The following is a 15,724-nucleotide window of genomic DNA, read 5'->3' as shown; positions in this document are numbered from 1 at the left end:
GTAGCTCGTTGAGTTTCTTCATGACAGCTGTTTTGAATTCTCGATCAGTTAGGTTGCAATATTCCATGGCTTTTTGTTTGGTTTCTGGAGAATTGTCCATTTCTTTTTGTGATACCGTCTTACCATGGTTTTTCACGGTGCTTGATGAGTTTTCCTCTGCCAGTACATTTGAAGTGGCAAACACCTTTCTTCTTTAGGTAAAGCTTTTTTTTTACTTGATTGTAAACAATTCACCAGATTAGTAATTAGGAACCTTTCTTTTGTTTTTCAATAGGTGGAACTATAACACATTTCTGGTTTCTCTTACCTGAGCTGCCTCTCATTATATTGGGTTGACCAAAAAGTTCGTTCGGGTTTTTCCAGAACACCTTATGGAAAAACCCAAACGAATTTTTTGGCCAACCCAATACTTGAGAATTGGCACTTTCCACTCTCACTGCCTCTGCCAGAGATGTCACCACGTACCCTCATTACAGCTGCTTGTGCCTCCAGGTTTTCTGGTGCCTTGCTGCTTTTGGTGTCACTGATGTCACTGGTGTCACCACCTGGACTCCAGGATGGCTGGCGCCTCCACCTTGTCTGGGGTTTCCTGGGTTGCAGGCTTCACCATCGCAGGGGGACAGGGGGGTAGGGGGAGCCAGGGTCACAGGCACTTTTGGGGTTGTTAGGTTCATGGGTGTCACTGCTGCAGGCAGGGATCTGGATTTGCAGGCACCTCCATGGCTGGAGGGACAGGATTACAGGCCCCACTGCTGCTGCAGCCCAGCTCCCTGTGGCTGTGTGCACTGCTGGGGTTGGGAGGCCACAGGCATGTGTGCCACCTTCCCAGCTGCTACTGGCTTTTCTGGGGCAGCAGGCTCAGCTGTTGCAGCCAGGGATCCAGGATCACAGTCACTGCCTCCTCTGTTCCCACAGTTCAGCCTCCTCTATGTATTTCAGTCCACCCACTTGTAAATGTACAGATATATGGAACTTTCTGGCATCCTGTTGTGCTGGAAAGAGGAATCTTTGTTGAGTTATGGATGTTTTACCGGTTGGAAATTGAAGCAGAGAGACAAAGGGAGCGTCTCATGTGACCATGAGGCTGGATAATCTCTACAATTTTTTAAATCTATTCATCTGGGTCATTTTGGTTTTGAGCTATCATGAACAATGCAGATATGAACATTTGTACACAAGTCTTTGTTTTCACCCCTCTTAGGTAAATACCTAGGAGTGGAAATGATGGGGTGTATAGTAAGTGATGTAGCCATACATTCACCCCAGCCATGGGTGGAAGCACAGTTAGCTGGGGAAGTCCAGAGCCCCAGGCCTGTACCAAAATCTGGAGATAAGCCCAAATTCTCAATATCTTCACGAGTTAAGAGTCATAAGCCAAGAGCAAAATAAGACCTCGTCTGGGGACTATGCACCCCATATGACCCAGTACAGGCAACCACCCACAACCCAGCCCCCCACAAGGGACATCTCCCATAAAAGATAATTCCTGTGGAAGATGAACTCACAGACAAGAAATATAGGGCATATGAGAATGTCAAGCTCTATAAACATAGCCTGAATAATTGATACCCCTCAAAAATCCAATAATACAACCTTAAAGGTACTTAAAAATAAATGTGTATTAATCTAAAGATGGCGGCTTCGGCAGCGAAGAGTGCTACGACGCTGCCAACGAACATCCGCTGGCGATTGCGTATCTGAGAAAAATTCCCTGGACTGCGGCCACGAGTGAGCTGGGAGAACACTTTGCACAATTTGGCCATGTAGGAAAGTGCACCGTACCTTTTGACAAAGAGACTGGCTTTCACAGAGGTATGGGTTGGATCCAGTTTTCTTCAGAAGAGCTTCACAATGCACTACAGCAGGAAAATCATGTTATTGATGGAGTAAAGCACCATGTTCAAACTCAAAAACCCAAAGCTTTACAAGGGGATCAAACATCTGATGAAGAGAAAGAGTTTTGAGACCATCACTGTGTATTAAACAAAGTAAACAAAACTTAAAAAAATAAATAAATGTGTGTTTAATTAATTAAATAATTAACACAGAGATATTAACTGTTGAGCTTTTCTTTTCTGCAGTTCCTTGTATGTGACTCTTACCCAGTCAGTCAGAGGCATCCACACTACCTTGAAAGTAACTAGGATATATAGTAGGATAAAAGCAACATTTGCTTTGGGGCAGTTTTTGTTTCTAAAAGTAATTATTGAGAATCAAGAGGGAATATCTGAGAGTAACAGAGCATAAACACTAGAAAGAGAACAGAAGATATGCTGTTTTCCCCATGGCTGACCACCGGGGAGATTAGATAAGGATCACCTTGACTAGTTGGTGAACAGAGAGGTAAAAATAGGCTGTGACCTTGAAAAACATTTCGAGTCCTGGATATGAGGGGACCTGACTTGAGAAGGTCACAGAAAGATGTCAAGGATTATGTGTGGCCAGAGCTGAGCCAAAGTCTTCAGATGACTTGTGGCCTCTTGAGTGAGCACCATGTCATCCACATTTGCTATTTTTCTCAATACATAGATAAAGGCATTCCAGGGACTTCCCTGGTGGCACAGTGGTTAAGAATCCACCTGCCAATGCAGGAAACACTCTTATATTGGAGACTCTTTTGTTCCTTTTGAACATTTTTATCATGTGTATGTGTTACACATTCCAAAAATTGAATAAAATAATACAAATAAATATTCACACAAAACAAGTTTTTCTTCTAGATAATTTGCCTGCAAAAGCCCTCACACATGTACAAAAGGGGAAAAAAATGCCTCTTGTTTATAAGGGTAAAAAACTGGAAACAACCAAAGTCTTCATCAATAGGGGAATAAGTATGTAAAATATGGAATAGTATATAGCACTTAGAGGGAATGGATAAACGGTAGATAGATAAATAGATAGAGATAAGTAGATAGACAAATAGATCTATCACAGAATAACACTTAAAGGAAATGAACTAGATTTATCTCTCTGTGTATCAACATGGAATGACTGAAAAATATATTGAGTAGAAAAAAACCATAATATAGAGTACATGTTTAGCATAAAATTTAAGTAGATTTTAAAAAACACACTAAATAAAAGTATGAAAAATGGGCTAGAAGGATACCAAACTCACAATGTAGCTTACAAGTGTGGAGGGCAAGATTGGGGGTTGGGGAGTGGGGAACTTGTGATATCAATAGTTTATTTCTTGAAAACAACTACCAAAAAAAAAAAAAAAAAAAGGGAAACAAACATGACCAAATGTTAAAAGTTTTAATTTTGGATGATAGGAATATAGGTATTTATTGTTTTATCCTTTGTGTTTTTCTGTATTTTAAGCAGTTCTAGAAATGTAAATAAAAGTAAAATACAAACATCCAGCCAAGGTTCTCCAGATAGATCTTTTACTTTCTTTATAAAGTCAAGTCCACTTTAAACAATCAGCCTAGACATTATTAAAAAAATATTCCTTTAAAAAATAAAGTTTTTGTTAGAAGTTAAACATTGGGAAACTCTCTGGTTGTGGTTTCAGATTTCATACTTCAGATGCAACAGGATGGAATCAAGCTCAACAAGAACGCAGGGAAGTTTGACTCATGTTCCAGCATGATGCCTTGTACACACCCATTTGTTCCTCCACAGCCCCTCCTTCTTGCCAGTTCCTGTTAGCATATTCTGCTGAGGAAGCAAGAAGACTTACTTCAAGACATACTCCCTTTATCCCTTCAAGACGTATTTTCCCTTTGCCTTTTGTTATTTGAGGAAAAGAAAACATTCTGCAGGTGGAGCTTGTGAACAACACCTTCTTTAAAACCCAGAGCCTCCATCCTTACCTGACCATTTCAGCACCAGCATCCTGCCGAGAAAAGACGCAATTAGCCAAAATGATAGCTGGAGGCTTAACTGAAACCTCACCTGCCACTCCAGAAATCCAGGAGATTGCTAACACGGTGAGTGGATGCAGCCCATGAAAAGGTTTGATCCCAAATCTTGGTTTAGGTTGGCCCTGTGTTAAATGTGTGGGTGAACATCAAAACCAGAACGTGGGGAAATGTGTGGTTTTGTTCAGGTTTCCTTACAACTGAAAAGTTTTTCAGATGAAACCTCTGATAATTCTAACTGTGAGAGTGATCTTGAGCAAGTCATATCTCTTCTCTGAGCCTCAGGTTCCCCATTTGTAAAAGAAGAATTTTTATTGGATCATCTCTAAAGCTCTTACAATGTATGATTTTAGGATTACTAATTCAGTTTCTGATGAAACTTTTCTATTCTCACCAAGTGGAGCCAACATGTAATTAAAGTCTAAGGTTGTTAACAATTAATGAACTAGGGACTTCCCTGGTGGCACAGTGGTTAGGAATCCGCCTGCCAATGAAGGGGACACAGGTTCGAGCCCTGGTCTGGGAAGATCCCACATGCCTCGGAGCAACTAAGCACGTGCGGCACAACTACTGAGCCTGCGTGCCACAACTACTGAAGCCCGCGCGCCTAGAGCCTGTGGTCTGCAACAAGAGAAGCCACCACAATAAGAAGCCTGCACACCACAACGAAGAGTAGCCCCCGCTTGACGCAACTAGAGAAAGCCTGTGCACAGCAATGAAGACCCAATGCAGCCATAAATAAATTAATTAATTAATTAAGAAAAAAAAGAACCTGCTTATGGTTTAAAAAAAAAAAACAATTGATGAACTAGACTTCAAATGCACTACAGGAAAAAAATTTTTTAATAGATTGAACGAAGAGCAATATCATAAAGATGATCCACTTACAAACTTCCTACAAATTTGACTCAATGGACAATGTTTTAGTATTTGGAAGATGATTAAACTAGTAGAGAAGTGGCATAGTCTATGGTGATTCCAAAATTCATTATGGTGAAAATAGAATTCAATGTGTTCAGCAGGTTAATACATTTTTCTAAGTGTTGTCTGGTTAGCCATTACCTATATAATAAAAATTTATTGTATTGCATATTTTATGAAAAGAAAAAATATATAAATTTCTATTTTAGGTTTGTAAATTGTCATCCTCTTTTCTTGTATCATTCCTTCTTGCTTTTTCTCACTGAAACTTCATTCTATGACACTGTTTGGCAAAGATTAGCTTCTTGTGTAAGTGGAAGAGATGGGATTCTCTATGTTAGGGCACTGAGAAGCTCTCTAAGAGAGCAGATGCCTGAAATTCTACCACTCATTCTGTGGGGCTAAGTATTTCCCTTTCAAGAGTTCTTTTAAAAAAGTAGTTACTTTACAATAATGTGTATAAATATATGTGAAAGAATATTAGATCAAAAGTTTCAATTAGACACCAAGATACAAGGTGTCTTGGAAAGTGCACATTCCAAAGGATATGGTAATCCAGATGCAAGTTTTCAAAGGAAATAGCTAATAATAAATTAGATGATTCACCCATGTTAAGAGTAAAAAAGGGCTTCCCTGGTGGCGCAGTGGTTGAGAGTCTGCCTGCCAATGCAGGGCACACGGGTTCGAGCCCTGGTCCGGGAAGATCCCACATGCCGCAGAGCAGCTGGGCCCGTGAGCCACAATTACTGAGCCTGCGCGTCTGGAGCCTGTGCTCCGCGGCAAGAGAGGCCGCGATAGTGAGAGGCCCGCGCACTGCGATGAAGAGTGGCCCCCACTTGCCACAACTGGAGAAAGCCCTCGCACAGAAACGAAGACCCAACACAGCCATAAATAAATAAATAAATAAAATTTAAAAGAATAAGGCTTTAAAAAAAAAGAGTTAAAAAAAAAAAGTAAATACCTTGTCACTTTTTCTTTCTTGAAGAAGGTAATATTAAGTTATCAATGCCTTCATTCAAATCCCTGTATTGTCAGTGTTTTCAAACTTGAATGTGCACACAGGTCATCTGGAGGTCTTGTTAAAAGACCAGATTTTGACTCAGTAGGTCTGGGGTGGACCTGAGGTTCTGCATTTCTAACCAGCTCTGGTGATGCCCAGGCTGTCCATGACCTCACTTGCCTGCAGTACTAGAGATACAGGGTATTCTGAGAGGCCTATGGGAGATGGGCTTTCTAAAATCAGAGGGCGGGCAAAGAATCTCAATTTCATCTGTGAAATGAAAATAACACCTCTTGCCCTTCGACCTCAGATCCGTAAGGACTAATGAGAGCACCTGCATAAAAATGACTTGGAGGGAATTCCCTGGTGGTCCAGTATAAAAATGACTTGGAGGGAATTCCCTGGTGGTCCAGTGGTTAGGACTCCGAGCTCCCAGTGCAGGAGGCATGGGTTTATTTTTTTTATTTTTTATTTTTTTTAGACAATCAGATTTTTTTTTTTTTATGGCTGTGTTGGGTCTTCGTTTCTGTGCAAGGGCTTTCTCTAGTTGTGGCAAGCAGGGGCCACTCTTCATCGCGGTGTGCGGGCCTCTCACTATCGCGGCCTCTCTTGTTGCGGAGCACAGGCTCCAGACGCGCAGGCTCAGTAATTGTGGCTCATGGGCCCAGCCGCTCCGCGGCATGTGGGATCTTCCCGGCCCAGGGCTCGAACCCATGTCCCCTGCATCGGCAGGCAGACTCTCAACCACTGCGCCACCAGGGAAGCCCCTAAGACAGATAGAAATAAAAATGTCTGCTACATAGTTTTAAAAAAAAAGATAAATCAGATACTCACTATTCACGGCATTTAAAACGCCAAATAACTATAATCAGTAATTTTTCAGCCTTTAGCAGTCATGTTCTCCTCACAGCCTTAGGTTCCTCATCTGCAAAATGAGGCTTAAATAGATAATTTGGGGTTTAGTGTAGAGATTAACCCTTCCCAGCTCAGCTCCTAACTTGACTGGTACCCAGTGTTGGCTGAAAAGGATTAGGTAGGGGGGGAGTAATAAGACACTGAACTCTTCCCTTACTCATTCTCTCTGCATGCTTGTCCACTTTTCTCTTCTCTCTCCTGCGCCCTACCTCTTCCCATTTCTTTCCTTCTTTTTTTTCTTCACTATTTATTTCCTTCCTTTCTCCACTTATCAACCTCACTTTCCATCTCAAGAAAGCAATCACATTCCTCCCAGCTATTCTGAATGTTACAGGAGAAATGGGTATTGGTCCGAGAAGTGTTTGCCCTTCAAAAATGGTCTGAGAACTCAAAGAGTTTGCAAATGTCTAGATCTTTGAAAGCAATCTGGTACCCAAACTGAGGCACAAATAGAAAAGGATTCAAAATGCTTGCCCACTGATGGGAAGGACTGTGTGGCCTTGGGAGAACACTAGATGCACTGGAGGCCTGACTAAAGCTGTACATGCACATAAAATGTTATGGGCTGGGGCTTCCCTGGTGGCACAGTGGTTAAGAATCCGCCTGCCAATGCAGGGGACACGGGTTCGAGCCCTGGGCCGGGAAGATCCCACATGCCGCGGAGCAACTAAGCCCATGCGCCACAACTACTGAGCCTGTGCTCTGGAGCCCGCAAGCCACAACTACTGAGCCTGAGTGCCGCAACTATTGAAGCCCACACTCCTAGAGCCCATGCTTCACAGCAAGAGAAGCCACCACAATGAGAAGTCCGCACACCGCAACAAAGAGTAACCCCGGCTCTCCGCAACTAGAAAAAGCCCGCGCACAGCAACGAAGACTCAATGCAGCCAAAAATAAATAAATAAATAAATTTATTTTTAAAAAAAGAAAATGTTATGGGCAGGGAGGCAACTTCCCAATAAACAAGGTATATCCAACACACACATTTGTTTCCTTTCCCTCTAAATGACAGAAACGATTAGTGGGGGCGAAAAAGGCATAAACCCACAAACATAAAGACAACGTGAGATAGGCAAACACCTCAGAGATATCGACAAAACTTCGTGTGTGTGTGTGTGTGTGTGTGTGTTTTGGGGTTTTTTTTTTCGACAAAACTTTGGAAGATGGAAAACATGAACAATGTAAAATGACTGAGTCGTCTGGACAGAGCATAAGCCACACAGGGGAATGTCGGAGCCAGAAGCAAGCAGATTCATGGTGCAGAGCTCCAAAATGACTCAACCACTAGCAATGCCAGAAACTCAGGAAGACAAGAATGAGGCACGGGGCTAAAACCAGGAGAACTGATGGAAGATTGCTATAAGAAGCAGTTAGACTGTGCCCAGATCCTTCCCTCTCACTATCCTCCACCCTGGAAGACAAGCTATTACTGGTCCTCCACCTGGGCAGAAGATTGGGGCTTTACTCTTAGCAGAAACTGAGTCAGAGAAACCATAGTGGACACTTAGCATATCAGGCCCAGCTGAGAGCAGGAATGGGCGACCTATACTGAAAACTGGCAGATTCAGTAAAAATTTACATATTGAATTTCAGACTCTCTTACTGCCTTCTCATGCTTGGTTCAGGAATACTGGCATCTAAGCTTGTATTCCTCTGTGGTAGACAAAATAATGGCCTTCAAAGATGTCCACGTCCTAATCCCTGAATCCCTTAAATATGTTACCTTGCATGGCAAAGGGACTTGGTGGGTGTGATTAAATTAAGGGCCTTGAGATATGCTATACTATTTTTGCAACTTTGAGTCTGAAATTATTTCAAAATAAAAAAAATTTTGTAATGAAATAGTAATTACGGTCTCCCATTTTTATTAATCAAAGACATGTTTACCTATTTGTAAATACATATTTAACATATTTGTAAATCACATAAATGGAGTTCGATATAGCTTTGGTAATTTGTTTCCTCTTGTCAACAAAAAATTAATCAGTTGATTTAAGAAAGAAATGGGAAATTTTTTCGAGCCAAATTTGAGGATTATAACCCAGGAAGAACAACATCTCAGAAAGCTCTGAGAACTGTTCCACCCATTAGAAGTCAAGGCACAGGTATATAAGTTTTTTGAGACTGAGGGCTGTACATCAAATGATGTATTGTTGACAGTTTATTTAATCCAGATCTAAGCAGCATGGTGGTGGGTCACGTGATCCCTTACAAGATAGAGGAGGGATGTTATCTTTTAAGGAATTGTCTTGTCGATGCTAGGAGAATGTTACTCTTTACGGTTGAGCAGGTATTCCTGCTGATGGAAGTGGTTTGGCCGATGCATAATGCAGATACAAAATGCCAAGTGGGGGGAGAGGGGAGGCCAAAGGGCAGAGAAGATTTTGTTGTTTAAATTTCTCTTGTCTTGCCATAAAAATATGACTTTTATTTCATACTCTTTTCTTAAGGTTAAACCACAGCTTGAAGAAAAAACAAATGAGACTTATGAAAAATTTGAAGCTGTGGAATATAAAACTCAAGTGGTTTCTGGAACGAATTACTACATTAAGGTTAGAGTTCAACATTTGCTTTAGCACTAAAAGATATTGTTGTATCTTTCACTTTATGTGATGTTCCCTGTTGCCCCTACCTTATAATTTGTTCTTTCTCCTTGTCCTAAATCAAGATGCCTACCTAGCATGGTACTGCCAAGTGGTAAACTCTCAAACTTGGCAGATGATGGTATATTTATATCATCTTTTTCTTGTGAATTTAGAAAGCTTTCTTATATTAATTCTTAACTTAATTTCCAGAAAATGCATAGAAAAAGATTTCAGAATTCAGAGCATGCTTAGCTTGTGGCCATGGCTTCTTCATGTGGGATCCTAGGATCCTAAAGATGTGGGGCTGGACCAGATGCTATCTTGAAGCTTATTCCATCTCAAAGCTTTGTGATTCTATGTGTCTAAATTAAATGGGTTTAAGGAATGATTTGAATCATTAGCTGGGAAAATAATTTAAAACTTTTGCCCTTTAAATAAGCATTTTGATTAATATAATTTAAATATATTATTTTTGCAACTCAAATAACTAGTTTCAACTTGTGGCACTGTAGGTGTAGTTTGAAGCAGTAGAGTATTAAAAGTATTTTAAAAATTAATTTTATAGTTATATCAGAAAATTAAGTGATGCACTGATCCAATTCTAATTGAAGAAAACTTTTGTGAAGTTATTGAGAGGGAACCAATCCAACAAATCAACCATGGATATTTGGAAGCTATTTTCAACCTTTTGTATTGAGAAGATGATAATTCTCATTTAGTAAATAATTACAACAGACATTCAAATGTACTTACTTAATCTTTACTAACCTACTTGACGAGGGCACAGTCTGGCTTATTTCTCTTTAACAAACAATTAACCACTTAAGATATAAAAATTTTATTAATGTTTTCAGCAAAAAAAATAAAATGTGTTGTTAAGCAGCTCAGAATGAAAAAATTACAAGACTGGGTCATGTGAAAAGATCAGCCCAAATTGGGAGATTGGGATTGACATATATACACTAATATGTATAAAACAGATAATTAATAAGAACTGCTGTATAAAAAAATAAACAAAATAAAATTCAAAAGTTAAAAAAAAAAAAAATCAGCCCAGTCCTACCACATTTGAGGTCCTGGTACATGCCAGGTGCTGGGGTGCTACACAGGGGTGAGATCCTGCCTTGTCCTCAGAAAGCAATGGTCTTGTTTCCTCCCTTCCTGCTTTCTTCACAGCTAGAAAAGAATGGTTTCTAGTTAAAAGTGGTTTTGTTCAAAGATAAGAAACATTCCATCAAAATTGGGATCATTATTTTAATAATTTATGATTAATCCAAGTACAAAAATTTCACATACTAACCAGCTCATACATTTCTTAAAAGGCCCATCAGAAAACTATCTTGGAAATTTCTTCCCTTAAGACCACAGTCCCCTTCCCTCCCTACCTCACCCTTCCATCTGCTATCAAATTTCTCCTATGGGATTAAAGTCACTGACCACAGTTTCCTCCTTACTTCCTGGCCATCTAGCTGTTGACCTCTTTGATCTGAGACACTCACTCTCTGGATTTCATATCTGGCTGGTGATGTGACCTCCTCTTGTTTTTCTCAAGTACCTGTCAAGAGGCAGGTGGTAAAATGGAAGGATTGTAGGCTTTGGTGTCAGACAGTCCTGGGTTTGAACACTTACTCGGCTTGTTTGACTGGTTAAAACCCGTGTGATCCACAGCCCCTCATCTTCTCTGAGCCTTAATTCCTTTATCTTCACAACATGGATAATAATAACCTACTTTGCAGGGTGTTGTGTGGAATAAATGAACTAGAAATTTACTAAGCACTTATGGGGACTTCCCTGGTGGTCCAGTGGATAAGACTCCATGCTCCCATTTCAGGGGGCCCAGGTTTGATCCCTGGTCAGGGAACTAAGAGTTCACATGCCACAACTAAAGATCCCGCATACCACAGCTAAAGATCCCGCATGCTGCCACGAAGATCCAGTGTGCCGCAACTAAGACCCGGCATAGCCAAATAAATAAATAAATTTTTTTTAAAAAAAGAAAAGAAGTTTACTAAGCACTCACAATGTGCCAGGCACTGTCCTAAGAGCTGGGCATGTGTTATCTCATTTAATCCTCTCAACATGTCTATAAGTATGATCATTTCCTTTGTGTTGCTGATAAGAAAATTGCCCCCTGGGGAGGTGAACTAACTAACAAAGGTCACAATACTATAAGAGCAGAGCCAGAATTTGAACCCAAGTAGTCTGATACTTACCTATTAGCTGTGCTGCCTCTAATAATGTATGCAAAAGCCGGTGCCCTGTTCCAAGCACAGAATAAATGTTTTTGAAATGTTACCCCATAGAGTGAAACTAACAGATGTTGAAGTTTGGCTTTGTCACTTATTAGCTGAGAGATTTATGAAAAATTACTTAATCTCTCTTAATCTGCTCTGCATCTGTAAAATGGTCCTTGTTCCACCTTTCTTCTTGCCTGGAACAAAATGTAAATATAATCAAGTATATAAGATGGTCATCATAGTGTCTGACTCATGGTAAACATTTGATAAATGACATTTATTAAAATTAGTTTAGATTTATATATAAAGAATGAACTAGTGGTTACCTGTGGGGAGAGGGAATGTGGGAGGGGCAAGATAGGGGTAGGAGATTAAGAGGTACAAACTACTAAGTATAAAATAAATATGCTACAAGGATATATTGTACAGCACAGGGAAATAAAGCCAGCCTTCTATAATAATTTTTTTAAATAAAATAAAATTAGGTTAGGAAGGGACATCAGAGCACAATAAATATTATTCAAAGACAAAACTTTTACTGTCTGAACCAAGAACAAAAGTGGAAATTCTTACCATAGTTTTCTAGGTCCCAGATTCATGCCCAGATTACTGTTTCAATCTTCATACCAATGATTTCCCAGCAAGATCCCTTTACTTCAGAAGGGAAACTAGACTCTACACTCCTGGGCCCTGCTCAGTTTTACCTATGGGCATTTATAAAGCAGGTTCTAATATAGATGTGGGAACCACACACCCCAAATTCTCTAGGGCAATTCTGATTTTCTTCTCCTTGCTCAAACCATGTGACAAATAAAGTATCCCAATTTCGGAGTCGGAAAATGGAAACACCAAAAAGACTGTCACTTGTTTTCTTGATCTGTGCATCTTTGAAAATGAAATGCAACTCTGGATTTTCATTTGTGCACAGAATATAGTAAACTATAAAATAAAATAAACCTAGAACCTATGTCTCTTGCCATGCCTTTAGCCTGCCCTTTCTCTCATAAAATAAGATGGAAGGTTTATGTAAACTAAGGGTCTAAGAATGGTGGTCTAGGAATGCTATTCCAAAAAAGCTTATTGCAACGAAATCTTTATAGGTCTGTAGATCTTTCATTTGACATGGATCCGTGTGAATGAATCTCCTTTTTCTTTTTTTCTTTTTTTTAACTTCCAGATACGAGTAGGTAATGATTGTTATACTCACATAAAAGTATTCAAAAACCTTCCTCACCAAAATCAGCCTTTGACACTTCTTGGCTACCAGGCTGACAAAAGCAAGGACGACGAGCTCATGGGCTTCTAGCGGCATGTTCTGAAAGCAGTCGATTCTTTCCACTGATTCCTGATTAATGGCCCCTGCTAATAAATGTAACTATCAATAAAGAAGTATTCCTTTTCAAATAAATTAATCTCTTCCACTAGCTCTCATCTATTTTATATAAGAGTAAAATTACTTTTTCTTTCTCAAAATCAATGTTATAACTTAAGAGTAGAAATTCCATACAAACTGATGTCAATTGGAAATCTTAGAAAAATTACTGAGGCCTAATGCAACTAGCTAAAGGATAAAACCACCACCACTCCCACCATTGGCAGGCCAGATCTTGGGTTATCAGTGCCCTGGGGCTGTTGAGAATTCAACACTCCACCTCTACCCTCACATTTTAAAATTAAATCCAGTATTTTATTAAGCATATTTATATTTTAAAACAATCTCAAACTTACAGATAAGTTGCTCCCCCAAAACTTTTTTCCTGGACATTTGAGAGTAAGTTATCTACAGTGATGTTCCATCACCAACAAATTTTGCATTTTGCACCTCCTACAAATAAGTACATTCTCCTGAAAAACTGAAATATAACCACTAAAATCAGGAAATTAACACTGAAACTGGAACCAAGCAAGACCCTGTGGGGCTCCTGGGCACCAAAGCCTTTCTGTGTCCCCTGTTTCTTGTTTGTAGGAAATAGGCTTCATTCAGCCTCCATGACCTTCCCTGAGTTCCAAAGGGCAGGTTCAAACTATTGCTAACCTGGGAAGGGAGGGGGATGTGAAGACAGGGAGGAGGAGTCAAGAATCAATAGTGCACACACCGGTCAGAATGGCCATCATCAAAAAATCTACAAACAATAAATGCTGGAGAGGGTGTGGAGAAAAGGGAACCCTCTTGCACTGTTGGTGGGAATGTAAATTGATACAGCCACTATGGAGAACAGTATGGAGGGTCCTTCAAAAACTAAAAATAGAAATACCATACAACCCAGCAATCCCACTACTGGGCATATACCCTGAGAAAACCATAATTCAAAAAGAGTCATGTACCAAAATGTTCATTGCAGCTCTATTTACAATAGCCAGGACATGGAAGCAACCTAAGTGTCCATCATCGGATGAATGGATAAAGAAGATGTGGCACATATATACAATGGAATATTACTCAGCCATAAAAAGAAATGAAATGGAGGTATTTGTAATGAGGTGGATGGAGTTAGAGTCTGCCACACAGAGTGAAGTAAGTCAGAGAGAGAAAAACAAATACAGTATGCTAACACATATATATGGAATCTAAGGGAAAAAAAAATGTCATGAAGAACCTAGTGGCAAGATGGGAATAAAGACACAGACATACTAAAGAATGGACTTGAGGATATGGGGAGGGGGAGGGGTGAGATGTGACAGGGTGAGAGAGTGTCATGGACATATATACACTACCAAATGTAAAATAGATAGCTAGTGGGAAGCAGCTGCATAGCACAGGGAGATCAGCTCGGTGCTTTGTGACCGCCTGGGGGGGTGGGATGGGGAGGGTGGGAGGGAGGGAGATGCGGGAGGGAGGAGATATGGGAACGTGTGTATATGTGTAGCTGATTCACTTTGTTATAAAGTAGAAACTAACACACCACTGTGAAGCAATTATATTTCAATAAAGATGTTTAAAAAAAAAAAAAGAATCAATAGTGCAGCGCTTCCCTGGTGGCGCACTGGTTAAGAATCCACCTGCCAATGCAAGGGACACAGGTTTGTGCCTTGGTCTGGGAAGATCCCACATGCTCCAGAGCGACTAAGCCCGTGCACCACAACTACTGAGCCTGCACTCTAGAGCCCATGAGCCACAACTACTGAGCCCGAGTGCCACAACTACTGAAGCCCACATGCCTACAGCCCATGCTCGGCAACAAGAGAAGCCACTTCAAGGAGAAGCCCATGCACTGCAACGAAGAGTAGCCCCAGCTCACCGCAACTAGAGAAAGCCTGTGTACAACAACGAAGACCCAAGGCAGCCAAAAATATTAATTAATTAATTAATTATTTAAAAAGAAACAGTAGTGCAGCCTTTGGGCAGGGTCCTGGTTCCTCCTCAAGGGATATACATAACAATATCTTTGAGCTCTTCTGCAGAGCTAAAACCCACACCAGATTGAAGATGTTAACTACTTGGTGAAGCATTCTTCCTTCCAGAGAGAAGGTCACAGTTCAATACCACCTGATGCCAGATGATCTCTAGATTGAAGGAATGCAGGTCCTGCAGGCACCCTGATCCTTATCAGCAACCCCACCCCTTGACTATATGACTCCTCACAAGCCCCCTGGGTTGGGATACACAGTTTTGAAGGCATTAGCCCACTGTGGGCCCCTTTGCCTGGCAAGGCAATAAGCTATTCTGTTCTACTTCATCCAAAACTCTGTCTATGAGATTCAATTTGGTGCTGGTGCATAGAGGCCGGGTTTCGGCATCAAAACATTTGTTAACATCTAATCTTCCAGACAACATTCAAATTTCCCCAGTCACCCCCAAAAATGTCCTTTATTGCAAAAAGATCCAGTCCAAAACTTTGTGTTCCATTTAATTGCCATTTTTCTCTTTCTTATTTAACACTTTTATTGAGATATAATTTATATACCATACAATTCACCCAAGGTATACAATTCAGTGGTTTTTAGTATATTCAGAAATGTGTGAAACCATTACCACAGCACATTTTTGAACTTTTTAAAAAGATTTTTGTTTTTGATGTGGACCATTTTTTAAAAGTCTTTATTGAATTTGTTACAATATTGCTTCTGTTTTGTGTTTTGTTTTTTTGGCCACAATGCATGTGGCATCTTAGCTACCTGACAGGGATCGAACCCGCACCCCCTGCATTGGAAGGCAAAGTCTTAACCACTGGCCCGCCAGGGAAGTCCCACGAATTTTAG

General features: G+C 40.4%; 1 protein-coding gene and 1 pseudogene across 1 annotated transcript; both read left to right on the top strand.

Annotated features, from left to right (window-relative positions):
* Positions 1 to 1,632: 1,632 nt before the first annotated feature.
* Positions 1,633 to 1,964, top strand: LOC132365410 (SRA stem-loop-interacting RNA-binding protein, mitochondrial-like; annotated as a pseudogene).
* Positions 1,965 to 3,676: 1,712 nt separating this feature from the next.
* CSTA (cystatin A) lies at positions 3,677 to 12,913 on the top strand. The gene is made up of 3 exons (XM_059922132.1): positions 3,677 to 3,935; positions 9,153 to 9,254; positions 12,702 to 12,913. The coding sequence occupies exons 1-3, from the start codon at positions 3,870 to 3,872 to the stop codon at positions 12,828 to 12,830; spliced, it is 297 nt and encodes a 98-aa protein (XP_059778115.1). The 5' UTR covers positions 3,677 to 3,869; the 3' UTR covers positions 12,831 to 12,913.
* Positions 12,914 to 15,724: the final 2,811 nt, after the last annotated feature.

Source organism: Balaenoptera ricei, chromosome 4, assembly GCF_028023285.1.
Source record: "Balaenoptera ricei isolate mBalRic1 chromosome 4, mBalRic1.hap2, whole genome shotgun sequence".
Classification (NCBI taxonomy): domain Eukaryota; kingdom Metazoa; phylum Chordata; class Mammalia; order Artiodactyla; family Balaenopteridae; genus Balaenoptera; species Balaenoptera ricei.
The sequence above is the reverse complement of the archived record's forward strand: the minus strand, read 5'-3'. Positions and strand labels throughout refer to the sequence as shown.